Source organism: Paramisgurnus dabryanus, chromosome 15 (genome assembly GCF_030506205.2).
Source record: "Paramisgurnus dabryanus chromosome 15, PD_genome_1.1, whole genome shotgun sequence".
NCBI lineage: Eukaryota > Metazoa > Chordata > Actinopteri > Cypriniformes > Cobitidae > Paramisgurnus > Paramisgurnus dabryanus.
In genome coordinates, this window is record NC_133351.1 from 14,190,684 (window position 1) to 14,218,592 (window position 27,909).

Consider the following 27,909-nt stretch of genomic DNA (forward strand, 5'->3'; position numbering starts at 1 on the left):
CCCACTCACCTTAAAACTCTAGCTGTGCGTCCTCATCACATCTTTTTATGGTTAAACTATGCGCGACTATGTGCATTCATCCACTTTCGACACATTTTAATGTCTGTTTTGTCTTCAGCAGTGACTGACAAACATTGGTGTGATGCCAAAGGTTTGTGTGTGTGTTGTGTATATAGGTTCTTTTAGAGGGCATGAACTTGATTTCAGATTGAAGCTGGCACCATCTGTCTATGGGACCTGCGATGCCATAGAACGGTGGCAGGATGTCCCGAAACGCCTTCCATAAACACACTCACACTGGGTTAAATGGGAAATACACAGCTGTCTCTCAGACCTTAGGTTTCTTAATTGGATAACCTCTAACATAACACAAAACATAAAAAACATGGTGTTCTGATGGCCAATGAGGTTTGAGTGACTGTGTGACCTGTCATAATAGTCACAAGATACTACTATTTCATGTAATGCCAATTCTATAACTTAATTTACATTTCTTTTATAAAATTCAACATGCTTTTAGTAACTATGTTTTTTGTTAAATTATTTACTATTTTTACTACAACAGTTTAGGTGAGTTCACACTGATCCAATAAATGACAACAACACCAACATTCTCCTTAGAGCCTTTTACTACAAATATAATGGTTTAACTGCATTCCTGTTGTGAGCCCATAGTTGTTAATAAACTATGGTTAATAGATGATGCAAATTAAACGGTGTAATTTATGGGATCATTTCCTGCCATTCAAATTAAATAAACATTGATCGAAATAAGAATTAAGATATTTTATATAAGTTAAAATTAAACCAGCTTCTCCCTATAGAAAAACTGAACAGTGACATCAGATCTGTCAACATACCACAGTAGGCCTACTGGATGCTTCCCATATTCATGTACTATGGTATTTACATGGTACTCCAAGAGACTTCAAATAATACAATGGTTTTATACAATTATCCAGTGATGTCATTGCACCCTGGCATAATTTCCAAAAAACAAAGTTTAGTTGAGAAACTGTACAGTGTTGCTTTGGCGCCATCTGTCGGTAAGTTTGAGGAAACGTCTCTCGGTGTCGATCGATGTTTCTGTGTTCTGCGCGTTTGTCTGACACCCTGTTTGTTTTGCTTCGATGGCGGCAAGGGGACTCTTGTTTAGTTTCATTTGTTTGTTCTTTTAATGATCATTTATTAATGGAGAAAAGGAAATTTAATATCAATTTGGACGACTCAAAATTCACCAAGGAGAGAAGTCCGGTGTGTATTGTTAAACTCGACCTTTTACATCTGCATGTGATTATGTTAGGATAGTGATTGGGTCTAAACCGGTAACTGTAAAAGATGAATATTAAAACCTCTACATGAATTATCATCTGTTTTTTTTCTTATACGTCATATAACTTAAATATACGTCCGCCTGATCCGCTGCTTAAACGTGACTGCAACAAAGTGGTGTTCACCCAAATTTTCTGAAATTTAACGTTACTAATAAATACATTCATTCATTCATTTAAATACGGTCCTGTCATCACTTAACAATAAACGAATAGCTACATTTTTACTTTAAGCTAACGTTAAATGTAAAGTATGATCCCTACCGTGCTGCATATTGTAAAATGCGCGAAGTCTTCTACGACATTGACCATTGCTTTTTATTTTCTGTTTCGGCGTGTTAAAACGATTAAACGTGGTGTATTTTGAGGGCCCCAGTTGGCTATTAACTAAAATTTGGTACTACTGATTGGTTAGTTGCATGTACTTTTGTGGAAGATCATCTGCTAGAGAGAATTTGATTGGACGTCTGTGTATGCAAGATCACTCATTAACAAGTTTGTCCGTTTTCCATAAATTTAAGGTTGTAAGCTAAGTAAATTGTTTTTCAACTTACCTTGTGTACTAGAGATTTAAAGGAATTGGTTAATCATTGCAAATCAAATAAACATTTCGCTTCCAGTACAAAATTAGCTTTGCAGTAACAAAACTAGCCTATTTAATACTATATTGAGATATGGGAATGTAAAATGATTTGGCTTTTTCCAAAGCGACTTATTGTAAATTTAAAGTATGCAGTTATCAGTTGTTGGTAAAAAAAAACCTTGAGTAAAATAAGTGGAAAAATAAATAATATGCTACTAAACTTTAAAACTAAAATGGGGATCTCTGGAGTCATGCAAGTAACCTGGTTTCCTACATTGATACAGGTGGCATCTTTGTTCAAGACGAAAGATGGCAATGTAGAGATCTCATCTGCTCAAAGTGCTCCAACAGCTCCTGGCCAACCACTGTCCTACGCAGATTTCATAGTACAGAACAAAAACAGGACTATTCAGGGAGCCGCCCATGGATCAGAGAAGCATACATCTGGTGCCCAAAATACAAATAATGATCCTGCAGGCAAAAGTTGCTTAAGCACAGCTGGAATTGAGTCAGTAACTAAGACCTCCACAGATTCAGGGAAACCCGAGACTGTCCAGCAGGGACCAGCTGAGGTACCCACAAAAGAGGATGGCCAGAGTTCGGAGAGCTGTGTAATTGCTCCTCATCTCTTAGGATCAGGAAACAGTATCATTGTCAGTCCTCGACAGGTCTGTGTACTGTATGTTTATTGTCATTAAAAGTACAGTCAGTAATTTGTTACACTACCGTTTAAAAGTTCAGGATCACTTACTAATTCATGTTATGTGTTCTGTGTTATATAATAAATGTTATCCAAAATAAATCAAACTTTGGTTATATTTTATCACCTGAAGTGTAGTCACCTTTGCAAAATCTTATGGCATTTGGCTTTTATTGGCTGCTTTTTCTCATTGATATATTTAGTTGAATGCTGCATTCTGGACAATTTAGATTTAGGATATTTCCCCCCTCAACTTAGAATAATAATACTGTGTCACTCTTTTAATGTTGGATAAATGTTTTGATGTAACTTTAATGTTATTAAATGCTTTTAATGTTACTTAATTCAGATATTATTTTGTTTTGATGAGATATCCTAAATCTGAGTTGTCTGGAATGCATTTATTCATTCAAAAAAATGTTTTAATAAAATTTTAGTTTTTTTATGAAAGAAATGAATTAATATGTTTGGCACAAGCATATTGTTGTCTATGAAATTAATATCAAGCATTTAAATTTATACCTTTAGATTAAAAGATTTCTAAGATAATTATAAACATTTCAGTCATGTGATCCTAAACTTTTGAACCAGTAGTGTATACGCAAAAAATTCTGCCCACAAAGTTTCAATATAAATATGAAAGTGGTACGAAAGTGAGCAGACTTAACAGTAACAGCCACCACGCCACATAAAGGCTTTGTCGAAGAGAGGTACATCGTACAAACGTTGCAAGATGAGCGCTTGTGTCCGACTGGGGAAATGCCCTAGCTATTGATTGTGCATCTAGTGCTAGACTGAGAAAACACATTGTCAAATAGATACAAAATAAAAGAGAAACAGCTATGTTGTAATGCAGTTAAGCAATGTTGCAAACTTGATTTATCCAAATCGGTTTCAGAAAGAGGTCAGTAACTACTGGGCCAAATAAAAGCCTGCAAGACAAAGAGAAACTTATAAACTATATAAAAATACCATACCATAGACCTATAGTTGCATTATATAAAATGTAACATTGTGCCTGTTGTAATGGAATATTAATTTTATCTGTCTTGCAGAGAGGAAACCCCATCCTAAAGTTTGTAAGAAATGTTCCTTGGGAGTTTGGAGAAGTGGTGCCAGACTATGTTTTGGGACGGACAACATGTGCTCTCTTTCTCAGGTTGGTTTGTGGTTATATGAAATGCAAGTGAGCAGATGGTCGTATACCTCCTTGATATTTGGATATTCATTAATATGAGTTGTTTTTTATTATTATTGCCTAATTTTTAGGGGTGGGGCGATCCAATACTTTGGGTCGGTATCGGGCTGATCCGGACCTTTTTTTTTTACTGGCTCGGGTATTGGGCTAAAGTGGGCCGATCTAAATCTGATACTGTGCATTACTCATGGTTGTTACTGTCAAGCTATATAAAAGTCAGACTATTATAAAAGCACCATAAATGTTTTTATACACTATATTCAAAGTCTTCCTAATATATTCAACAGCTTTATGCAGAAAAAAAAAGCTCGCAGAGTTAATGCACTGGAGTAGTGGTGAATTAAACGCGTCATAGACACACACACACACACATTAAACGTAATTTAAATATCTGATTAAATAGTCTCAGTAAACTGCTGTGTGAATGCAATACACTACATGCCTAGCATTATGTTTTGACAGTTTTTCATTTCAAGTGACAGCTTTTGTACAGGACACAGTTTCATCAGGACACCAGCTATATTAATTGACTGAAGTCCTGAAGTCATTCGATTAGAATTAAAAATTTGAATTTAATTTCATTTAGGTTTAAGAGGTCCTGCAGCTGCCTGCTATTATGCAGGGTTTTATGTAAGAAATTAGTTTTATTTGACACAAATGGTGAGTGTTAAGTGTAGCTAATTTAGTATAATAGTAACTATAGAAAGTGTAAGTTTTGAAACTATTTATTACTGTTGGTTTTAAACATGTGAATGTGCACCTTTTGTCAGGGTGAGAATGGAATGGTCTCAGTTAAGGTGTGAAACCACATCATCATCAGCTGTCTTTGCAATGGAAATTAGTCAGAATTCAAAGAAGCGAGCATAGGTATAACAATGCTTTATACATTCAAAAAGGTGTTAAACCTTGAATGTATGTATGAAGTACATTTTCTGCATGCTTGTCTAGAAATAATACATGTTCACACAATAGAGTGGACTGTATCATTTCATAATCCGCGAAATATACATATAACTATAACTATAGTATATAGCTAAATATAATATGCTTTTTATTGGGTTTAATAAAACGGTTAGTTCCTGTCCTTGAATCTTATTTTATGATAAAACTGATGCATTCTGTGCATCACCCTTAGCAACATAAAGGTGATGCATTTTGTTGCGGTCAGGGTCTATTTTTTATACAGTACTGTGCAAAAGTGTGCAAAAGCCACATTCTACCATTAGATTTGTGTTTTTGCAATTGTATAGTGATGATCATATATAATTATTTTTCAGTCTCTTTATTAGAATACAACCAGGAAATACAGGATATGTGTATGTAGGACTAAAAACTGTGTAAAAGTATAAGCTGAAGTGTCAAGTATATAGGGTCAACTCCACTTCCACTTGAGCAATAGCAGGCAGCTGCAGGATCTCTTAAACCTAAATGAAATTAAATCCTTATTTCTAATTCTAATCAGAAGACTTCAGTCTCCTCAAAAATGCTCAAGATGTGTTTCGTGTCAAGAGAGGTCACACTTAATACTGACTGATGCCCAGAAGACGACATTTAGTTCTGAACAATTTTTTGTGTATATATTTCCTGTATTTTCTGTTTGTATCTTAAAAAAGAGTGGAAAATAAATATGCATGGCCATTAAAACTTTGCTAAAACAACAAAAATGTGTGTACTGTCTATAATAATTATGTATATATTTCTTAAATATTTACATCATTTTATTCTGCAAATGATTAGTTGCGTCATGAAAGTTGAGTTGATATTTTGTTTTAATATTTTGTACTGTGTGATAACTTTTATAAAAGCAATAAGATCATGAATAAGTCGTGGAGGAAAGGAGGTTACACGATATAACACAGCCTTTCCTAGCCACTGCTTTCTTAAATGAATAATATATTGACTCTTTTCATTATCATGTTTTAAAACTTATTACATTGTGTGATGTTAATAAATGTGAGGAACATGGCTTTGCTATTGGATCACCTGAGGGGAATGTGACTTCATTCAGCCATTAAAATTGAATGATTGAAGATTGTTAAACACATTGAGACAAGAGAAGTTAAGTGTCAATATCTGGTTTTGTAGTTTAGTGATAGGATTGGTTAATGAACATGTTTCTCTCTGACAAGAGAAGTTAAGTGTCAATATCTGGTTTTGTAGTTTAGTGATAGGATTGGTTAATGAACATGTTTCTGTTTCTGACCCTAGTGTGCGCTATCATAATCTGAACCCAAATTATGTCCATGAGCGTCTGAAACAGCTGGGCCAGAGTTTCACCCTCAGAGTTTTGCTCGTCCAGGTTGATGTGGTGAGTTTATATATCTGTTCTTATGGAGGGAATTTCCCTATTTACACATTCATTTTATTTTCTCTCCCTATTAACATCATCTGTATTTCCTTGATGTATTTAATGTTTTAGGGGAGGTTTCCAAGACAGGGTTAAGATTAATCCAGGACAAGGCCTTAGTTATTTAAGACATTTATGTAGTTTTTACAAACAAACCTTACAAGAAACAATACTGGTGTGCATCTTGAAGCAAAAAAAGGTGTTAAAAATTAAGGTCTTAATTAAGGCAGCTCAAACATGCAGTTTAGTCTGCGACTTATAAGCCCTTTCTGGGAAACTGCCCCTTAAAGTTACAAATATTGAGGATGGGTTTATTGTTCTCTCATTTATCAGAAAGACCCACATCATGTGCTGAAAGAACTCGCTCGAATATGCATCATGGCTGACTGTACCCTCATCCTGGCCTGGAGGTACAAGGTTAAGAAATCAAGTGGGAGGGGGGATTTCTTTGTGGAACAGTTAAATGTAGGGTTAGGGTTAAGAATTTATGAATCATTATCCTAAGCATTTTTTTCACCTTTTACCAAGTGCTGTTAATCTTTGTTGCCATTTGTCCCCAAAACATTTTTTGTGTTAAACGTGGGGGAAGTGTAATGGTGGTGGTATTTTCATTTTTAGTACATCAAGGCTTTTTTGTTAAAGCCATACTCCAGCAAAAAATGAAAATTACCCCATGATTTACTCACCCTCAAGCCATCCAAGGTACATATGTCCATCTTCTTACAGACTAACACAACAGTTATATTTAAAAAAGTCATTGCTTTTCCAAGCTTTATAACCGTAGTAAACAGTTACAAGGGAACAACTTCTGACATTTAAACCCAAAAAAAGTGCATCCACCCTTCACAGACATAATCCACACAGCTCAAGGGGGTTATAAAGGCTTTCTGGGGGTAATCTATGCAATATTGTAAAAAAAAACAATATTTAAAACTTTATAAACTACAATAAGTTGCACTGTGCAGACTCGTGTGGATTACGTCTGTGAAGGATGGATGCACTTTTTTGGACTGTTAGTGTTTACTGCCATTATAAAGCTTGGCAGAGCAAATAAATTGTGTTCCTCTGTATGTCAAGGTTGTCTTGAGGGTGAGTAAATCATGGGATAATTTTCATTATTTGCTGGAGTATCCCTATAAAAATTGCCAAGCCTGATTTAGCAGTGTGTGCTGCTGTTCATATACATGATCACTGAATGGAACATTACAATTACATTTCTGGAAAGGGCTTTATGTGCGATTAATGCTTTTGTTATTTAAAAGATACTTAAAATTAAAGCGTTAGTTTTATTACTGTTTCTAAATATACCTCTGTGTGTGTGTGTATGTACAAGCCCTGAAGAAGCAGGTCGTTACCTTGAAACATATAAATCTTATGAGAAGAAACCTGCAGATCTTCTGAAGGAACAAGTGGAGAAAAATTACCTATCCCAGGTTAGATGACACCAATGTAATAATCCCAAATAATATACAAAAGTGTAGATACTGTAGTGGCTGTCATGCTTAAAAAACTCTTCTGGTTAATGTGAATAAATACTTCCTCTTTATATTACAGGTAACCGATTGTTTAACCACAGTAAAGTCAGTCAATAAGACAGATGCCATGACTCTCTTGTCTACTTTTTCTGTAAGCAATCCTATTCTTTATACATAAACATTATCTTATTAAAACCATTAGCCTGTTTTAACTTTGCAGTCTTTAAAGTTACTTAAATTTTGTGTTTTCAGTCTCTGGAGGGCATCATTAATGCTTCTAAGGAGGAGCTTGTGTTGTGTCCAGGACTTGGTCCACAGAAGGTACGTACAGAGATATTTGTTTTTCTTGTCAACAAGCTTTAAGCCTTGTGATCAGTTATGAGTACGTTTAGATGCGCACCAATAACGTGATTGTTCAGAGTAATGACTTAATCGCAGTAAGATGTTTACATGACTCCAGAAACGTCTTCACTCCTGTTCACGTGCAATTTTCCTTATTTGTATTATTTGCTAAGAATTGTTATTCACATACACAATGCACACACAAATGATGATCTCACATTCAGTAAGTGTGTTACTAGACACTAGTCGATTTCACACATACAGTCTTTCCTGGTAATTTACTGTTAAATTGCAGTTATAGGTCATGTGCGAACAGAAACTTGCTGGTAAATCAGTGTTGCCTATTTACTAGTAAGAGAGGTTGTAAGATTACCAGTAATTTACCGGTACGCTCTAGCCTGGGAAAACCCAGACAACTTCCGGCAAATTAAGATTTGCTCTGCAAGTAGTCTGGCAAAGAGGCCATTCAAAGCCCAATTCTAATACCGAGAAATCGCGGCACCAATCAGAAACGTTGGGGCGGGCTTTACACAATGATGGCAGCGCAGCGACGGTGAAGCAGATATTTACATTACTAAGATGAATGCCGCCATGAAACATCACTTGTTTGAATCAGCTATCGCAGCTGTTTTAAGCTATTTTTAAACTTTTCCTTTTCGTTAAAACCCGAGCAAAAAACAACACTCGAAGCCTTCATATCTAAAAAAAAAGATGTTACTGACTGAATTCGGCAAAAGTCTGATATAGCTCTGCATACGTCATCTCCTTCATCGCTGTGATTGGTTTTTGGTCTATCCAATTGTACACAGAGGCATTTGAGAGAAGTCCGTTGGTGACGCCCCTTTGGAAATTATTTGTCTATGAAGCTTTGCCAGACCATAACTAAGTTACTACTGAGAATGGTCTGGTTTTAACCAGGCTAGGTAAGCGCTATGTGTGAACAAAATATAGATTATCGGCATTTAAAACGGACAGCATATTTTTGCATTTATTGGTAAATTCATTCTGGTAAATTCATGGTCATTTACTGAAATTACTGTGTGAAAGAGGCTACTGATTTAATATATTTACGTTAAACACTTTCCTATGTATGTATTTTGTTATTTGGCGCTGTGGTAAGCAGAGACATATTATGCCAGTGCCTTTGCAATGGTTGTATACACTACTGTTGCATTATTTGCGCTGTCTTTGGATGAAGCGATTATGCTTGCTCCAATTATGAGCTTGGTCACATTATTTTGATAGAAGTATCAAAGTTATGTGTACACACGAGGTAAATTGTAATCACAATATTGCAAAATCTCTTTATAACCGCATTATGAGTGTGCATGTAAATGTAGTGTGTATAGGCCTATTTTTTATGCATGCACTGTTTTTGGTTCACTTAGGCAAGGAGACTTTATGACGTACTGCATCAGCCCTTCATAAAAACCAAGAAGAAGGAAAGTGGATAAGCTGCCTTTTAGAAAATCATCAAGTATTTAAAAAGGCTCTAGAAGCCTCTGTTGCACATGGACACTGGGGGTTTCCAATGAGTCTATGGTTTCTAATGGTCTCTGCCTCTAAGTTGGGCATGTATGTATTATAGCTATTTTTGTGTGTGTGGTTTATAGGTCTAAATGTAACCCATTTTTGTCATTCTAAGTGTAATCTCATTTAGATGTATGATGTTAGTTGTTGTGAAAGGAATGTCAGAGTAATTTTCTTTTTTTTTGTGAATGGTATAATAAATGTCTGAATTATTTTGCAAAACTGAATTTTGAGTTGTTATTTAGAGGTGGTAGGCAAATATCAATATTTCATCACAAAACTCATAAACAAAGTTAAGGATCCCACCTGTTAAAAAATTGGGTTGAATCTGCAAATTCTAAATGAAAAGAGCACAAGTTTGAGCCCACTGAGGTTTGGAATACCAACCCATTATGAATTTTATATTACATTGCTCTGAGTGTGAACCACTGATCTATTATAAATGACTAGATTGCGCATAGAACGCTTACCGTAACAGCGTGAGGTGAAGCCAGTGCATAGTTCAAGCGGCCATCTTGGTGTGCCCAACGATCTAAATTCACCCGGTTTACAGCGTATTAGTCACACAAGATAATTTTTTAGGATATGTGTACATAAATTAATTGTTACTTCTGGTGTTATTTGCAATGTTTATGTTTTAATCAGGCAGGGTAGGGATTATAATAAAATGTTAAGGTGAGTGTGCCTGCTGCATTCTGGTAATGACACAGGTATAAATAAAGTTTTTTGACATTAAGCTCCACGGTCAGCTTTATTTCTCTGAATAAGTTTAGGTAACATAATTACAAAACCAGCAAATTATTGCATGCACATACGGTACAAAGCATGATTATTTATTTAGATTTCAGAATGAGCACGTTTGTCATTAACACTAAATATGCTGCAATCTGTCCGCTGATCTGATACTGTAATGAAGATGAATGTATAGTAACTCACTGTTTAGAAAGCAAAATATACAACTTTCAGTAAATAACTATGTAAATGCTTAGGACGACAATGATAATGTACAGGGAGACTTTAAAAAGGAGACTTGAAAATAATGTTTTATCATTAAAGTCTGATAAAGTCCATGGATTTAATAAATTGTTTGGGCATACAAATATGGCGGCGCAGTGGCATTACAGAAGCATTCCTATGTGATGCAGTGCCATCAAGTATGGTTTTTCAGCCTTGACCCTTACACACAGAGATTGTTCCAGATTCTCATAATCTTTGGATGATATTATGCACTGTAGATGATGATAAATTCAAACTCTTTGCAATTTTTCTCTGAGAAACTCAGAAAACGATAGTTTCGCCGCAGTATTGGGGAAAATTGATGATTCTCTGCCTATCTTGACTTCTGACAGACACTTTTTTATACCCAATCATGTTGTCAATTAACCTAATAAGTTGCAAATTAGTCCTTAAGCTGTTCCTTTTATGTACATTTAACTTTTCCGGCCTCTTATTGCTACCTGTCCCAACTTTGTTTGGAATGTGTAGCTCTCATGAAATCCAAAATGAGCCAATATTTGGCATGACATTTCAAAATGTCTCACTTTCAACATTTGATGTGTTATCTATATTCTATTGTGAATAAAATATAAGTTTATAAGATTAGTAAATTATTCCATTCCTTTTTTACTCACAATTTCTACAGTGTCCCAACTTTTTCTGATTTGCAGTTGTAAATAAATGCGAATTATAGTCCATATATAGTTTTTTCCTCTTCATGACGTATTTTTTGACTGATGCGACTTATACTCCGGAGTGATGTATAGTCCGGAAAATACGGTACACATTCAGACGCACTAACCTCTGGAGGCGTTCCCAAAGTGTCAACGCAGTGACGTAGCGCGAGTTACCTCGAAAGGGAAATGTAACAATGTTCTAAAACAATGTATCGTAACACGATGTAACCTTGATCTCACTTAAAATGTGTCCCCACATTTAGTCCTTGAATTTTAGGGTTTTGGACCAGGTCCTTGAATTTGAAGTTAACTAAGATGTGGGAACCCTGATTTGGCACAGTCACCAATTGTATTATGAACCGACAGCGCAGAGACTGTCATGTATCATGTATGAAATAATACAAATACTTTATGCTTCAAAATAATCCAACATACTTATTTTGTAAAATGTAAACATCCACTTTCTGTCATTGATTGCAAGCAAAAACTGTGCTCTGACCAAGAGTTGTAACACATCATATTTACAGTATAAGCATGAATGTTAAAATAATTAACTTTTAATGACATATTTTGTCCCTTTGACTCACTGGCTTATTTTAACCTTGTCCAGAAATGTAAATGTGGTTTGATGCAAGAGGGGGAGGAGTTGACTGAGATTGAGTAGGGTTGAGCATATTTAGAGCTAACGCTTAAAGATTCTGGTTTTTGGTGGAGAACTGAAGCATGTATCGTTACGTCTTTCTCCTCTTTAGTGTCTCTATGGCTGGTAAGACACTATTCATTCTTTTTTAATTTTTTTCTTAAAGCACACATTCAAATGAACTGCAAAACTACTTGTTTTGCTAAAACATGATTTCTTAAATAATTAGACTACAAAATGAAAATAAAAAGATTGTAAAAATGTAAACCATGTTTAAATGCAAGTCACTTATGGTTTTGTCACAGCTGGGATGGAAAGTGGCATTATAGGTGGAAAAGAGGCTGAACCTCATTCTAGACCATACATGGCCTCTCTTCAGCGTAATGGACATCACACTTGTGGAGGGATGCTGATCAGAGAGGATTTTGTATTAACTTCAGCCCATTGTTTAAAGTGAGTGTGTTCCAGTGTATTATTTTTATGGTTTCAAGGCTTACATTTTATTTATGTATTATTGTTTTGGATCAAATATATCAATTTTGCCTACAGTCGCAGTGATTATTCTGGTCAGAAACATTTGGAAGTCGTTCTGGGAGCCCACAATATCAGTCAGAAAGAAAAAAGCCAACAAAGGATCCAAGTTAAAAAATACATCCGTCATCCATTGTTTGAAAATCAGAACAATGTTAAAGACTACAGCTATGATATCATGCTATTAAAAGTAACCATCTTCAGTGATTCCAACTTCATATATTCATGCAACTTCATATCATATCAATTAAATTACTTTTCTGACTTCTGTTATTTGCAGCTGAAGACGAAAGCCAGGCTGAATACATTTGTGGAAGTAATTCCTCTACCAAAGAAAAATGAAAAAACACTAGCCCTTGTGAAATGCTCCATTGCTGGTTGGGGCATGAAGAACAAAAATGAAATAAAGCCATCAAGTGTGCTGCACGAAGTCTCTCTCAAACTGCAGTTCAGCTCTGAATGTAAAATCAAGTGGCAGGAGTCATTCAGTTCTGAAAGAAATATCTGTACTATCTCAGATGGGATAAGAGCTTTCTGTCGGGTACTGCAATGTCACTATAATATTTATAAATTGATTAATTAACATTAATGTAATTATGCCATTGCTTAACAAGCAGAATATGTTTACAATGTTTTACGTGTCTTTTTTTCCAGGGTGACTCTGGTAGTCCTCTTGTTTGTGAATCTGAACTTCTAGGAATAGCTGCATACACGTATCCTAATGACTGCACAAAGAAGGATTACCCTGAGGTCTTTGTTAAAATACCTGCCTTCCTTGCTTGGATCAAAAAAAAGATGAAGTGATAAAATAGACTATTATGTTAAATACATTTAGGCACCAAAATAATGCATCATGAAATGTGTGTTATATATTTCATATTACATAGCTCTGATGTAATGCTTGTATTTGTAAACCTTTGAAAAAAAATATATATTTTAAATAGTTTTTCACCCAGTGACCTTCTGATATCACTGAAATGCTTGACACAGTTACAGTTTTGTGTACTTATGAACAGGCAGTGCAGAGACTGTCATGTTTGACACATATATTATGCTTTAAATTTATTAAATAGCATCAACTTCCTGTGCCTGATTGCAAATAAACACTGTGTACTTTGATCCATGCGTAAGTATGTTTCTTACTTGCACTGAAAATGTTACTCAGCAATACATTTTAGTAATTATTTATAAGCAAGAATATTTAAACAAAGTAGTTCTTGTCACGTTGATTGCTTCTTTAAACTCTGTGCACACATTTGTGGTTTGAGGTAAGATAGGGAGGAGTTACACCTACTGACGGTACAGGGTGGGTATAAATACATTTGAGCATATTCAGATCTGATGTTTAAAGATTCTGCTTGGTGAAGAATTGCACCATGTTTCATTACCTCTTTCTCCTCTGTTGTGTCTCTTTTGTTGGTAAGATATTATTCTCTTTTAAATTCTCACTTTTTTAAGAGGAATATTAAAATGACAACTATTTGCTTGGCTTACATATGACTGCATTACAATAATAAATGAAACAAAAAGAATGTGAACCATGTTTAAATGCAAGTCACTTATGGTTTTGTCACAGGTGGGATGGAAAGTGGCATTATAGGTGGAAAAGAGGCTAAACCTCATTCCAGACCATACATGGCCTCTCTTCAGCTTAATGGACATCATCACACTTGTGGAGGGATGCTGATCAGAGAGGATTTTGTATTAACTTCAGCCCACTGTTTAAAGTGAGTGTGTTCCAGCCTGCCTGTGTATTATTTTTATGGTTTCAAGACTTACATTTTATTTATTTATTATTGTTTTGGACCAAATATATAAATTTTGCGTATACAGTCGCAGTGATTATTCTGGTCGGAACCATTTGGAGGTCGTTCTGGGAGCCCACAATTTTAGTCAGAAAGAAAAAAGCCAACAAAGGATCCAAGTGAAAAAATACATCCGTCATCCATTGTTTGAACAACAGATAAACATGGTGGACTACAGCTATGATATCATGCTATTAAAAGTAACCATCTTCAGTGATTCTAACTTCTAATATTCATGCAACTTCATATCTTATAAATTAAATTACTTCACTGACTTCTGTTATTTGCAGCTGAAGAAAAAAGCCAAGCTGAATAAATTTGTAAAAGTAATTCCTCTACCAAAGGAAAATGGAAAAACACCAGCCCATGAAAAATGCTCCATTGCTGGTTGGGGCAAGAAGAAACAAAAAGAAATAAAGCCATCAAGTGTGCTGCACGAAGTCTCTCTCAAACTGGAGTCCAGCTCTGAATGTAAAATCAAGTGGCAGGAGTCGTTCAGTAAGGAAAGAAATATCTGTACTGTCCCAGATGGGAAAAGAGCTTTCTGTCAGGTACTGCAATGTCACTATAAAGGATATTGATTAATTAACATTACTGTAAATATGCCATTGCTTAACAAGCAGAATAGGTTTCTGATGTTTCCTGTGTCTTTCTTCCAGGGTGACTCTGGCAGTCCTCTTGTTTGTGAATCTGAACTTCTTGGAATAGCTGCATACACGTATCCAAATGACTGCACAAACACAGATTACCCTGAGGTCTTTGTTAAAATACCTGCCTTCCTTACTTGGATTAAAAAAAAGATGAAGTGATAAAATAGACTCTTAAGTAATATGCATATCTCTGATGTAATGCTTGTATTCTTTGTATCGTTTTTCAACCCAGTAAATTCCTGATATCACACATTGAAATGCTTGGCAGTCACATATTTGTGTCCGTATGAACAGGCAGTTCAAAGACTGTCATTTATGACAAATATACTATGCTTCAATTATTATATGGCATCAACTTCCTGTGCCTGATTGAAAATAAAACACTGTGTACTCTGATCCAGGCATATGTATGTTTATTACTTGCACCGCAAATGTTACTCAACAATATATTTTAGTAATTATTAGTTATAAGCAAGAATATTTAAACAAAGTAGTTCTTGTCACGTCGATTGCTTCTTCAAACTCGGTGCACACATTTGTGGTTTGAGGTAAGATAGGGAGGAGTTACACCTACTGAGGGTACAGGGTGGGTATAAATGCATTTGAGCATATTCAGATCTGATGTTTAAAGATTCTGCTTGGTGAAGAATTCTTGGTGAAGCACCATGTTTCATCACCTCTTTCTCCTCTGTTGTGTCTCTTTTGCTGGTAAGATATTATTTAAAATATTCTCTTTGGAATTTGCATCTTTTTAAGATGAATATTAAAATGACAACCATTTGCTTGGCTTACAAATGATTTCATTACAAGTAAGACTCCAATAATAAATGAAACCACTTATGGTTTTGTCACAGCTGGGATGGAAAGTGGCATTATAGGTGGAAAAGAGGCTAAACCTCATTCCAGACCATACATGGCCTCTCTTCAGCGTAATGGACATCACACTTGTGGAGGGATGCTGATTAAAGAGGATTTTGTATTAACTGCAGCCCATTGTTTAAAGTGAGTATTCTAGCCTACTTGTGTATTTTATGGTTTCAAGACTTACGATTTATTAATAGCCAAATTCCCTCATTATATCATAATTTTGTCTATAGTCGCAGTGATTATTCTGGTCAGAACCATTTGGAGGTCGTTCTGGGAGCCCACAACATCAATCAGAAAGAAAAAAGCCAACAGAGGATCCAAGTGAAACAATACCATCGTCATAATTTGTTTGAACAGAACAACGTGAAAGACTACAGCTATGATATCATGCTACTAAAAGTAACCATCTTCAGTGATTCTAACAGAGGCAGACACTACTTAAGTATTTTTACTTTCTACATAAGTGAATTTGCAAATGTACATACATTCCAAAGTATATTATCATAATCTTTACTCCACTACATTTCATAATTTCAAGTTTTTGGTTTATATTTAATATTTAAGTAAACATCTAGGAATGGTTTTACTTTTACTCAAGAAAAGTAAAAGTACACAATTTTATGTAATTAGGTATAAAATCAATTTTAGTATGCAATATAAAAGGAATACACAGTATGATTCTATGCTTTAGAATGTAGTGAAAAGTAATTTTTTTCCTGAAGACAAACAATGTAAATAAAGTACTCAAGTAGTGTCCACCTCTGGATTCTAACTTCTTATAATCAAGCATATTCATACCTTATAAAATGAATTAATTAGCTGACATCTGTTATTTCCAGCTGAAGATGAAAGCCAAGCTGAATAAATTTGTCAAAGTAATGTCTCTTCCAAAGAAAAATGGAAAAACACCAGCCCGTGTGAAATGCACCATTGCTGGCTGGGGCATGAAAAACAAAAATGAAACAAAGGCATCAAGTGTCCTGCGTGAAGTCTCTCTCAAACTGCAGTTCAGCATAGAATGTAAACACAAATGGCAGTACTGGTTCGACTCAGAGAGAAATATCTGTAGTGTTTCAAATGGGAAAGAAGCTTTTTGTAAGGTAAGGTCTATTGAGATATTTTATATATATTCTAATAATATAATATAATGGGAAGTAGTATATTATGTGATATTTGTAAACTTGTTCCTTACTTATTCACCAGGGTGATTCAGGAGGTCCTCTTTTCTGCAATAGTAAACCAGTAGGACTTGCTTCATTTTCAGAGGAAAACTGTACCAATAGGACGTATCCCGAAGTCTATGTAAAAATTGCCCACTTCCTCCCCTGGATTAAAAAGTGGATTGCTTAATGTTCATTTGATGGAATAGATTTTTTTATTTTATAAAACAATATAAAATACAATATTTTTAACAATTAAAACAGTTTGTTAAAGTCAGTATAAAGCCCATTGTTATATTACTAAGGGGGCTGCATTATGACTATTCGCGATTAATCATTTGCAGAATAAAAGTGTTTGTTTACATCATATATGTTTGTGTACTGTTTATAATAATGTACAAATAAATACTACGCATGCATGTATAATTTTAAGAATTTTTTTTATAGATTAAATATTTATATTTAAATATACAAATGTATATACACATGTAAATATTTCTTAAATATATACATGTGTGTGTTTTAATATATACAGAATTATTATACACTGTACACACATGATGTATAAAAAAAACTTTTATTCTGCAAATGATTAATCGCGATTAATCGTTATGCAGCCCTAACAGCCAACAGAACATAAACACAAACAATTAAAGAGGAGCAACATTAGAGATTTTGTAGTGTCAATCTGCATTTAAATGATACTTTTTACTAATATCTTCTACATGGGACAAAAGCTTATTTATGGTTTGTCGTATTGAAATCATTAATAAAGTGTGGGGTTTGGTTTCAGATCATCAAATGTGCACATTTTTGCTAAAGCCAGGTGTTGCTCATAGTGTTTTCACAACTCTTTGCGGTAGGAGTAGCTTTCATTTTGTGAAACTTTGTGGTTGAATGCAAGCTGGTTGTGAAGGTATGAAAACTGCCATGGTAGATGTGTTAAAGCCAATGTTAAGAGTACGGTGTAAAAGCGTTGTACCACACTGACTCTTGCAAGTGTTTTGTAACATTCTTTAATATGTTGAGAGGCTTGCATGGGTTCAAATCTTTCATGGTCAGTGAAACTATGATTTATCATCCTGATTTAAAGGGATAATTCACCCAAAAATGACAATTCTGTCATAATTTACTAACTCTCATGTTGTTACAAACCTGTATTAATGTCTTTGTTCTGATGACCACGAAGGTTAAATATTTTGAGGAATGTTAGTAACCAAACGGATCAAAAATAAAAGAATACTATAGCGTCAATAGGGCCTCTGATCAGTTTCGTAATGGCTGTTATGTGTTAAAGGGGTAGATACAAGTAACTCATACATCACTGATTCATAGGCATATTTCACACAACACCAACACCCATGCAATCACATTAAGCATGTTTCCCGATAAGGAGGAGGTGTGGGTTCGTGAATTTTTTTGATGATGTGCTGTTCTGGTATTTAATAATAAAACTGTGACTGAAAAGTCTCTTGCAATCCTGCCTCAGTATACCTTAGATAGCTCAAGAGCTGTTTGTAGCTCAAAGAGCGAAGATGTTTTAAATTTTATGCCAAGAACCCCAAATAAGATAAACCTTTTGTGAGGAACACCCAAGATGCAGGGGCACCACTATCAATTTTGGGCCCTATGAAAGAATATGAGGATGGACCTTCTACCACACCCATGTTATTACTAAAAATGATCTTTGGAGGCCCCAATAGTGTGTGTGCCTTTACAATTGTCCTACCTAAAGGAGGTCTAAGGAATAAATGCATAGGCCTACATGTTGTTTCTTTTCAGTGCAAAAAAAAAAAAAATTTAAATGGGAAAGACAATTAGGCATTATTAAAATGCATATTTGTTTATTGCAGATGTTTAAAGTACATAGCTCTACACACATGCACATTTTTAACACTTTGCTAATATAGCAAAGACTTGTATTTTGAAATATTTTGTAAATTACAAAGATCAAAAATGAAACCTGTCATCATGATGTAAAATTATATTGTTCATTCATACTGTATACACTTTCGGATCACTAGTGAACAATTTTTTTTAAGATCAAGTAGACACAATTTACATAATTTAGAAAATAAGTTTGCCTTGCACATTGTGTTGACTGTACTATACAGGTACCTTTAACCAAAAAGAAAAGGTTCTACTCAACATAATAAGTAAAAAGAGTAAACATCAGAAGGAAAGTAACTTTGATTGAATAATAATCATTGTGCAAAACACCCCAACCCCTTCTATCCTCTTGTTTCCTAATTGTGGATTTCAAATGACTTTATTGAAGACAGACACAAATATCACAAAATATGGGATAAAGTGATTATCAAACAACATACTTGATACTAAACCCAAACACTCAATCACTGTGAAGACTCTTGAAATTAAAGCGCCTCCTGTCTGTGAAACTCTGCATCTACGTAGAAAAAGAAAACAATGTGTTGCCAATAAACACAAAGATAACACATTTAATGCATAAACTAATTACATTTAACATTAAATTTGATTCTAATGATATCTGTAGACAAAAAAACTGTTTAAAGTAATATTAAAATAAAATGCAATATCCATTCACACTCTCTCACCTGGCCAGGGTCTCTTGTAAAGTATCTCTTTTCTATCACCTAAAGAAACATGTAACAAAAGTTTAGTCTTATGAACATAGTCAGCATATATGCACATCAGAAAAGTTTTCACATTGCATAGTCATATTAAAAATATATTACATTTTTGCATAGCTATCAAAGATGAGATGATAATTAAAATCATACTGTTATTGCAACTGATATTTTCTGTCCACATTTTTAAAGCTCAATTTGTTTCATGATTTTTGTGGTTGTATGACACAGATTGAAAAAATGTATTTCATCCTCATAAGCTTTTACTAGGGATGCTAAACAATTAATCGCGATTAATCGTTAGCAGAATAAAAGTTTTTGTTTACATCACATATCTGTGTAAACTGTGTATAATAAATATGTATATATATAAATATGAACACATTCATGTATAATTTTAAGAAAAAAAATGTATATATTAAGTATTTATATTTATATATAATATAAATTATACATAAATATACAAATGTATATACACATGTAAACATTTCTAAAACATATACATGCATGTGTGTACATTTATTTATACAAATTTATTATACATTTATTATACATAATTTATTATATAGTTCACACACATATATGATGAAAACAAAAACTTTTATTCTGCTAACGATTAATCGCGATTAATCGTTAAGCATCCCTTGCTTTTACCTTGTCAAAGAATCGGCTCAATTTTACTGCATTTGATGTCCCAGCAGCAAGATATCGTGGATTTGTGCAATCCTATAAACAAAGGCAAGAATACTTTAAGAACTCAAAATCTCCCATCAAAGCTTAACATGTCAAATAAATGTTTTTCGCCATAATACGAAACATCATTGGTTAAAAAATTACAACAGTAGTACAGCACACACCATGTTAATCTCTTCAGCGTTAAAGTCCTCAGACAAAAAGGCAGTGCGAGCCAGGACGTCATTCCTTTTGTTTTCTGGGATCTGATCATATTTGGTACCGATTAACAATAGAGGAACAGAATTTTCTGAAAACTGTTCTCTGTCCCTGCAAAAAAAAAAAAAACATAACTAATCAGAATTACAAGGGGAATAATGCAGAAACAATAGCATTCTGTCACTGCATTCTGATTTATTTCCCTAAAATGCTTAATCAAATAAGAGATACAAAAAATAAACAACACAGAAAATCACATTCATGTTGCTTTTGATATAAGGTCATTATCTTTAAGTTGTGGCATTGTTCCAACTGAATCAGAAGTTAACCTTTACTCACCCATTAGATACAATTATCCCAGTAGGAGAAGAGTCTTTGCTCAAGGCTTCCTGTGACCAGCGATACAGATTCTGGGAGGATTTCTTATTGGTCAAATCATGCACTAAAATAATACCTGTAAATATCAAGAAATGTATAGATTTAGCATTAGAAATAAACATGTTTCTATACATCATTTGAGTTATTGTAGCATTGAAGTACATGTATAAATATTCTTAATTGTTGGTTCTGATACGTAACCATTTACAGAATTGTAAAACACAGTTCTGGTGCTTTTAACACTGCTTGCGCTCCCAACAGATCCTCCAACATCCCAGAGTTCAATGTAATATGTCTTTTCTTCTGGAGTTCCCTCTCTGTAATCATGCACCTACATAGCACAATAACTGTTATAACTTTATATAATGACACAGTAACTTAATAATGATGACATTGACAATGATGTCATTATACCCTGACGTCCACTGAGCAGCCCACAGTCCATGATGGATTCCCCAAAACTTGATTCTGGCAGAGTAAATGTACAAGAGAGGACATTCCTACACCTGCAAGCAAACAAACATAAAAAACAGCGATCAAAACAGTAATAGGTTAACAATTATATCTATGTGAAAGACTAAACGTTAAGATGAATTAAAGTATGTGTTATAGTATTCTACACCAGTTATAATTTTAATAGAACAGTATGCTTATGGGAAACAGCTAATATGGGAAGCTAACATCTTTACTTTAACGCAAACAGCGCGCTTATAATTTAAATGTACGTTGGCTTTATCTGGCTATTAAAAAAAACAATATGGTCGATAAAGTATTATGATAATATTCTTACCAGAATCCCCCAAAACCAACACTTTTACCCTATCTAGAGATGCCATTGCTTTCCGGAAGTAGACTGTGTACACTTCCTTTGTATCCGTTTATTAGAACAAAATAAAAGTAACTTAACGCGGACTTATAATTAATATGTAGCTGACAATACAAAAAAATTGTATGTAGGTAAGTAAAAGTAAAATATAAGTGTACGCATATAAAATAAATAGATCGTATTTATACGTTGTTATCTGTATTGTTAATATTTAGGGTGTGGAAAACATACAAAAATGATCATAGGTTTAATAAAGTATCATCAAATCATTATGGCAATATTATTTACATTTGTAAATTAATTATTTCCTTATTGTAAATGCGCATATAAATTCCAGAATAGATATAACTCTTATGTCACTTCCGTTTGAAAGGGAGGCGGGACTTACGGCTGAGAGCAGGAAGAGGATTTTTGATAGACAACACACAGAAAGCCGGTGTGTTTTAGTGCATTTAAGACAAATAAGCACCTATGGCTGTTAGAGGAATGAAACTGTCAAGTGTGTGTTTTTTAATCTTATATCTAATATCTACAGTACTTGCCGGGTAAGTAGAGATCGTGTTATTTTTAGGGTTTGGCGTTGCTCCTTTATAAACTCAATGGTACACATGTTTCACTGTGATTGGTCTACGCCACTGTCCATGCATCTTGTTGGGAAAGCTTGTCATTTACTACTTTAAAAGAAATTGTTAAACACTTGTACTTTATTACATTTATTGTGAATTTGGAGACTTGTAAATGCAATATATTTTTAGCAAAATCGTCAGCATGTTTAGCGCAAATAGCTAGACTGATAACTTGTCACTGCTGCCATAAGTACAGCTACACAAGATTAAATAAATGTATGTGTGTGGTAACGTATATGATCATGTTAAGGACACACAACGTCCCTCGTAATCTGTGGATAAATGTAAATTGTATGTTTATTTATTTTAAGTTACATCAAAAGAATGAATGAATGCACGACTCAGAAGTGCTAAAGTGATGTGTTATTACAGGAGGGATTTCTACAAAATTCTGGGAGTTAGTAGATCAGCAACAATTAAAGATATTAAGAAAGCTTACAGAAAGCTGGCATTACAGCTTCACCCAGACAGAAACCAGGATGACCCAAATGCCCAAGACAAATTTGCAGACCTTGGAGCTGCTTACGAGGTATGGTGATGTATACGTCTTTCACGTGGCTCTTTATCCGTGTTATAAGTTCAACAACCATTATTTTGTACTGGTGTTTTCTGTATATCTGAAGATATATGTAACTTATGTGTCTTGGGTAGAGCATGGCATGCCTTAGTTCTCGTTTTAATACTAATGTTAACTATACATTTCATCATAACATCTAAATTGTGTGCGCTTTGTTTGGTCACAAAGTATTTAAATTAAATATTATTTGTTGTTGTTTTTTTTTTTCTGAATGATGCCCTAAAGCCAGCGAATATGACAAGCTTGTGCGTTGATGTTGAAAATTGATTGGTTACAGGAAATGTGTGGCCGCCTCTGATTGGTTAAAACAAACCTTTTATTATTCATTAGATTTGACGTGGAGCTCAAGCGGGGTTTGTTGAGCGCTTTGGGCTATTTGCCTACACTGTTTGAAAAATGATCATAAATTAATTTCTATTCAGACTGGTGATGATCAGTAACCTCGCCATATAAAACATATATATTTACAACATAAAACTCATACATGTAAAACTACATATAATGAAATGTTTGTCAAATGTATATATCATTGCATCTGTCATCATCACATAGGACTTCCAACATTATATTCATTAAAACAAAGACAAAGCTTCTTTTGAAAATTCTTCACAAATAAAAAAACACTCATTTCGGGTGGCATTTTCTGTACCCAGGTGCTTTCAGATGAGGAGAAAAGGGGACAGTATGACAAGTATGGAGAGGAAGGGTTAAAGGAAGGCCATCAAAGTTCACATGGTGATATATTCTCCAGGTAAAAACACTGTCATGCCCATAGCTTCACAATCTTTACAAAAATAATAGCCAATACTGATATATTTGTACAGTTGTCTTACAATTTGTGTTATGAATCCATACTTTAGCTCTACAAATTTCTGATGCCTACATAGTTTTGTAGTTTAAGAAGCAAGTCTGATAAAAGGAGTCCATTGACACTGCAATTTTTAATTAAATCAAATTTATTTGTATACCATTTTTACAATACACATAATTTCAAAGCAGCTTTACAGAATATGGTACATTGTCATAAATGTCTAAAAGTTGAGCAGTTTCGATTTAAAACTTAATTGGAGCACCTAATGCCCCAAGTGAGCAAGCCAAAAGTGACTGACAAGAACAAAAACCATGAGATAATACAAGTGGAATACAATCTTTGTGAGAAACCAGGCTTGGCTGGGGGCTAGATCTCTACTGGATAGAAATACAGCATGAACATAATGACAATATTTGATAACTAGAAGTCATTTGTTAATACAACAACAGAGTTTAGAACAAAAGGGCATGAATAAGTGTCTTTAAAGACTTCCCAAATCAGTTCATTCTCTTAAAATTTAATCAAAGAAGAAACGTAAAGGGATTTAGTGATAATTAAAACACATCTCCAATGCATTGTTTTTAATCTACAGCATATGCATTGATATTTAAAGATGGTGAATAAAACATGTATTAACTGTCTTTAACAGTTTCTTTGGAGACTTTGGATTTATGTTTGGTGGAAACAGGCAGCAGGCCAATCGTGATATTCCCAGGGGCAATGACATAGTACTGGATCTAGAAGTAACCCTAGAGGAGGTGTATTCTGGGAATTTTGTAGAGGTGAGCTTTTCTTTTTTTATTTTCTTTGCTTGTGTTTGTTCTCTATTATCTTTCATATATAGCATACAGACTGTGCTTTTGTCTTGCACACTTACTGAGTAATTTTTCGTCGTATCTTGTTTACTCCCCTTCTTCATTTTGTAGGTGATACGAAACAAACCAGTAGCAAAAGAAGCTCCAGGCAAAAGAAAATGTAACTGTCGTCAAGAAATGAGAACCACACAGCTAGGACCAGGTCGCTTCCAGATGACACAGGAAGTAGTCTGTGATGAATGCCCCAATATCAAGTAAGTCTTCCCCGACAACAGGGTTATCATCAACTAAAATTATTAAAAGCTTAATTAAATAAAATAATTAAATAAATGCATAAATATTAATTAAACACTTAAAGAAAACAAGCATTAGAAGTGTTTCCTTAGAAATATACTGAAATAAGTTTAAATCCATCTAAAGTGATTTGTTTTCTAAGTTTGTCACACCACAGAAAAATGTGTTATTAACCACCTAGCCAAATTTGAATGATTAAAAAACTGCAAGCAAATAAATAAATTCAAAATCAAAATCTAGGAAAAACAGAAAGCATTCTTGGCTTTCAAATGTTGTGAGCGTGTTCGCTGTCGGTGCTGAAACTGCACCCACTATAAAATAAGCTATTATAAATATAAATACTAATTTAGAAATGTATAAAAATAACATGACTAAAATAAAAACAAAAACAACTCCTGACAATCATCTTTGTTTCCAGGCTTATTAATGAGGAGAGAACATTAGAGGTGGAGATTGAGCAGGGTGTGAGAGATGAGATGGAGTACCCTTTCATTGGGGAAGGTACAGGACACAAGTCTATATAATATATTTATAACAGTATCATGCAAGTAACACAAGTATTTATATATATATATTTAATTATATTAAAATCCAGTTACATTGATATTTTAAAGATGTGCATATGACTTTATTTAAGGTGAACCTCACATTGATGGTGAGCCTGGAGATCTGCGTTTCCGCATCAAAGTCTTGAAGTAAGTCTAATATTATGTTACTGCAACATTTCTTCTTTGATAATTTATATAGCAAATGGCTTTTAAGCACATCTATGTGAACTGTAGGCCATTTTTAATGTAATGGAAAAAAAATTATTAACTTTTTCTGATTGGTAATGTCTCGCTTCTCTTTTATAATAGCGTATTTATTTAATTGTCTTCATTTGGGGATTTTACTCTGCAGTTTAGATTTAGCCTATCTTTAATCCATTTATTATCATACATATCAAGTGTACTTGTAAAATATAAAATGCAGTTCTCTATTTGAAAGTTTTTGAGATTCACTCTGTAAATTTGTATTTGTCCAGGCATCCCGTTTTTGAGCGCAGAGGTGATGATCTGTATACAAATGTCACCATCTCTCTGGTAGAGGCTTTGGTTGGTTTTGAGATGTACATCACTCATCTAGATGGTCACAAGGCATGTCCTGTTTTCTTAGATTATATTTTTACTAGATTAAACTATCAATTTGATATGATATAATAGATTATTGCTGTTGCCCTGTATTTTTATACTTTAAATAAAATTTAAAAGAAACTTATATCATCATAAACATATCTTGTGGTCTTGTAGGTGCACATTGTAAGGGATAAAATCACTAAACCAGGAGCTCGTATCTGGAAAAAGGGCGAGGGTCTGCCAAATTTTGACAACAACAATATTCGTGGATCACTCATAGTCACCTTCGATGTAGATTTCCCCAAGGATCAGCTTGATGACCAGCAGAAGGATGGTAAGACGGATCTTAGCATTATAGGCATTTAGTTAATGCTGAATCTTTTTGTATATTTAATGCAAATACTTTTTTCCTCAGGTATAAGGCAGCTTTTGAAACAGACACCATCTCAAAAGGTTTATAATGGACTGCAGGGATACTGACAAACCAGCAAATTAAATCACACAAAGGACTGAACACCAAACGAGGAACAAGCAATTGGGGTGTATTTATTTTTTCAAATTATTCTCAGGATAGATTTTTCTTCATTTTTATTTTATTTTTAAATCTACAACCTAATTTCTCTTTTAAAAGCATTGTTTTTTTCCGTGGAATGTTAAAGAGCAATTTTTTGCTGTTTGTGAACAAGTTTTGTCCAAATTATAATTCTTTTTTACACAGTCCCCAGTTTTATACTTGGAATAAGACTTTTTTTCATCACACACGCGGTTCAATCTTCTTGCTATGACCAGTCAACCATCGGCATACTCTCTTTATCTGCCAGCTGACCTGTACTGGGACAACCCACAAACAGAAAGAGGACTGAGACTTCAAACCAGAGGACAATTTAAACACCTCCCTCAGCACTGTACACTTCAAGACCGTGTTTTATGAAAGAAACGATTATGTGTTTTGAACCTTAAGACCCTGATGTGCACGTTTCTGTTAAAGAACGGATTTATCACGGTTATTGCAGTTGTTGTTGTTATTTGTGTAGAGAACAGCACTAACTATTAATCATTTTAATGTGAGATACTTGTCAGCCTGGTTCAGTTTTGGCTTCTGGTTACAGGTCTGTTTCCTCTGAGGCGTTCACTTCGTTTTGAATTTCAAACAGAATACATCTTCAATTGTACAGTTCAGCTCTCTTATGTAAATTTCTATGTGACTAAACTGAGTTTATTGTTTCCTTTACTTCCCCTACCCCACCATGTTCAGCCTATTGGGTCCTTACCAACTACTCTCTTTCCTTTTGCTTTTTGTGGACTGCACCAGACAAAATAGAGTAACATCTAGAGCCCATAATTTGTACTTCAAATGAAATTAAAAGTTTCTAGTGATAAGAAATTGTGTACAACGGGCTTGATATAAAATGTAGAATGTTTATATATTTTAAAAGATTACTTTGTTTTTGACATGAGAGTTCAAAGCGTAAAGAAATCTATTTGTTTTAAAAGCTATTTGTAATACATGGTGTATTCAAAGATTTTGTTATTGGAAGCTTTAAAATGTTATGACTTCAGAAAAAAACTAGATACAGTGTAAGAAAATGCAGCTTGAAGTTAAAACAACCTGCTATTTTAAGTTTTGACCTAAAGATGGGGCATAACTTATAAAAACAAGTTAAAAATTGTTTAACTTAATTTATTAAGTTAAAGTAATATAAAAATAATGTTGATTTGACAAAAAAGCTGCATTTGTTCATAGTGTAGTCTACTATATTTTCATTGGCTGTCTGCTGTTATGGTCTCGGCAGCAGCCAGTAGAGGGCAGCAAAATATCAAAAATATTTAGGAATTGATCCCATTTACCACACTGCTTATAAAACTCCGTGAATCTTAACATTTTATTTATCCATACTCTTATCAAGTGACTAAAAAAATGACAACGAATAGCCTGATATTTTTTTCTTGAAATTTGTGTCAAAACTGTTTACAAAGTTAAAGTGGTTTATGTAACCAACTTCTTTGCATGTCTAACCCATTTTGTTCGCCCGAATCCAAATCGACCAAAAATTTTAAAGGGAGCTATCATAACAATGAAAAACATGAAATGCAGGATAAACGCCACCGATAAACTTTAAAATGGTGGAAAGTTT

The 27,909-nt window shown here is 34.1% G+C and overlaps 5 protein-coding genes across 6 annotated transcripts; 4 read left to right on the forward strand and 1 right to left on the reverse strand.

Annotated features, from left to right (window-relative positions):
* Nucleotides 1-1,087: 1,087 nt before the first annotated feature.
* On the forward strand, nt 1,088-11,870 carry ercc1 (excision repair cross-complementation group 1). 2 transcript variants are annotated; one of them, XM_065251809.2, is made up of 9 exons: nt 1,089-1,254; nt 2,199-2,582; nt 3,670-3,773; nt 6,021-6,120; nt 6,493-6,569; nt 7,493-7,592; nt 7,714-7,785; nt 7,887-7,955; nt 9,365-11,863. In XM_065251809.2, exons 1-9 carry the CDS (start codon nt 1,192-1,194, stop codon nt 9,428-9,430), a joined length of 1,035 nt encoding a protein of 344 aa, XP_065107881.1. In that variant the 5' UTR covers nt 1,089-1,191; the 3' UTR covers nt 9,431-11,863. The 2 variants fall into 2 exon arrangements, with proteins under 2 accessions (XP_065107882.1, XP_065107881.1); XM_065251810.2 differs by lacking the exon at nt 2,199-2,582 and having other exon boundaries at nt 1,088-1,254; nt 9,365-11,870.
* Nucleotides 11,871-11,880: 10 nt separating this feature from the next.
* Nucleotides 11,881-13,469, forward strand: LOC135733347 (granzyme B-like). Its single transcript, XM_065251811.1, has 5 exons — nt 11,881-11,945; nt 12,125-12,272; nt 12,369-12,540; nt 12,631-12,891; nt 13,005-13,469. Exons 1-5 carry the CDS (start codon nt 11,903-11,905, stop codon nt 13,152-13,154), a joined length of 774 nt encoding a protein of 257 aa, XP_065107883.1. The 5' UTR covers nt 11,881-11,902; the 3' UTR covers nt 13,155-13,469.
* An 83-nt stretch (nt 13,470-13,552) lies between these two features.
* Nucleotides 13,553-18,237, forward strand: LOC135733125 (transmembrane protease serine 9-like). Its single transcript, XM_065251431.2, has 10 exons — nt 13,553-13,769; nt 13,927-14,077; nt 14,184-14,355; nt 14,446-14,706; nt 14,815-14,960; nt 15,453-15,460; nt 15,660-15,807; nt 15,903-16,071; nt 16,512-16,772; nt 16,876-18,237. Exons 1-10 carry the CDS (start codon nt 13,727-13,729, stop codon nt 17,020-17,022), a joined length of 1,506 nt encoding a protein of 501 aa, XP_065107503.1. The 5' UTR covers nt 13,553-13,726; the 3' UTR covers nt 17,023-18,237.
* A 394-nt stretch (nt 18,238-18,631) lies between these two features.
* On the reverse strand, nt 18,632-21,581 carry rabl3 (RAB, member of RAS oncogene family-like 3). The gene is made up of 8 exons (XM_065251370.1): nt 21,501-21,581; nt 21,125-21,216; nt 20,912-21,041; nt 20,672-20,786; nt 20,299-20,443; nt 20,096-20,167; nt 19,409-19,447; nt 18,632-19,239 (listed from the first exon to the last, which is right to left on the reverse strand). Exons 1-8 carry the CDS (start codon nt 21,544-21,546, stop codon nt 19,183-19,185), a joined length of 696 nt encoding a protein of 231 aa, XP_065107442.1. The 5' UTR covers nt 21,547-21,581; the 3' UTR covers nt 18,632-19,182.
* Nucleotides 21,582-21,919: 338 nt separating this feature from the next.
* On the forward strand, nt 21,920-27,295 carry dnajb11 (DnaJ heat shock protein family (Hsp40) member B11). The gene is made up of 10 exons (XM_065251808.1): nt 21,920-22,081; nt 22,535-22,691; nt 23,393-23,490; nt 24,200-24,332; nt 24,477-24,619; nt 25,078-25,160; nt 25,297-25,354; nt 25,684-25,795; nt 25,949-26,108; nt 26,190-27,295. Exons 1-10 carry the CDS (start codon nt 22,008-22,010, stop codon nt 26,252-26,254), a joined length of 1,083 nt encoding a protein of 360 aa, XP_065107880.1. The 5' UTR covers nt 21,920-22,007; the 3' UTR covers nt 26,255-27,295.
* The last annotated feature ends 614 nt before the right edge of the window (nt 27,296-27,909 follow it).

Bases quoted from the DNA above. Each gene is read 5' to 3' on its own strand.
- LOC135733125 (XM_065251431.2), top strand. From the start codon at position 13,727: ATGTTTCATTACCTCTTTCTCCTCTGTTGTGTCTCTTTTGTTG. The intron at 13,770-13,926 runs GTAAGATATTAT...GTTTTGTCACAG, and splicing joins CTGTTGTGTCTCTTTTGTTG to GTGGGATGGAAAGTGGCATT. The intron at 16,773-16,875 runs GTAAGGTCTATT...CTTATTCACCAG, and splicing joins GGAAAGAAGCTTTTTGTAAG to GGTGATTCAGGAGGTCCTCT.
- LOC135733347 (XM_065251811.1), top strand. From the start codon at position 11,903: ATGTATCGTTACGTCTTTCTCCTCTTTAGTGTCTCTATGGCTG. The intron at 11,946-12,124 runs GTAAGACACTAT...GTTTTGTCACAG, and splicing joins CTTTAGTGTCTCTATGGCTG to CTGGGATGGAAAGTGGCATT. The intron at 12,273-12,368 runs GTGAGTGTGTTC...TTTTGCCTACAG, and splicing joins ACTTCAGCCCATTGTTTAAA to TCGCAGTGATTATTCTGGTC.
- dnajb11 (XM_065251808.1), top strand. From the start codon at position 22,008: ATGGCTGTTAGAGGAATGAAACTGTCAAGTGTGTGTTTTTTAATCTTA. The intron at 25,796-25,948 runs GCATGTCCTGTT...GTGGTCTTGTAG, and splicing joins CTCATCTAGATGGTCACAAG to GTGCACATTGTAAGGGATAA. The intron at 26,109-26,189 runs GTAAGACGGATC...TTTTTTCCTCAG, and splicing joins TGATGACCAGCAGAAGGATG to GTATAAGGCAGCTTTTGAAA.
- rabl3 (XM_065251370.1), bottom strand. From the start codon at position 21,546: ATGGCATCTCTAGATAGGGTAAAAGTGTTGGTTTTGGGGGATTCTG. The intron at 19,448-20,095 runs GTAAAAGCAAGG...ATGTTTCTTTAG, and splicing joins TGAGCCGATTCTTTGACAAG to GTGATAGAAAAGAGATACTT. The intron at 19,240-19,408 runs GTGAGAGAGTGT...TTTTCTACGTAG, and splicing joins TTACAAGAGACCCTGGCCAG to ATGCAGAGTTTCACAGACAG.
- ercc1 (XM_065251809.2), top strand. From the start codon at position 1,192: ATGGAGAAAAGGAAATTTAATATCAATTTGGACGACTCAAAATTCACC. The intron at 6,121-6,492 runs GTGAGTTTATAT...CTCATTTATCAG, and splicing joins TGCTCGTCCAGGTTGATGTG to AAAGACCCACATCATGTGCT. The intron at 7,786-7,886 runs GTAAGCAATCCT...TTGTGTTTTCAG, and splicing joins CTCTCTTGTCTACTTTTTCT to TCTCTGGAGGGCATCATTAA.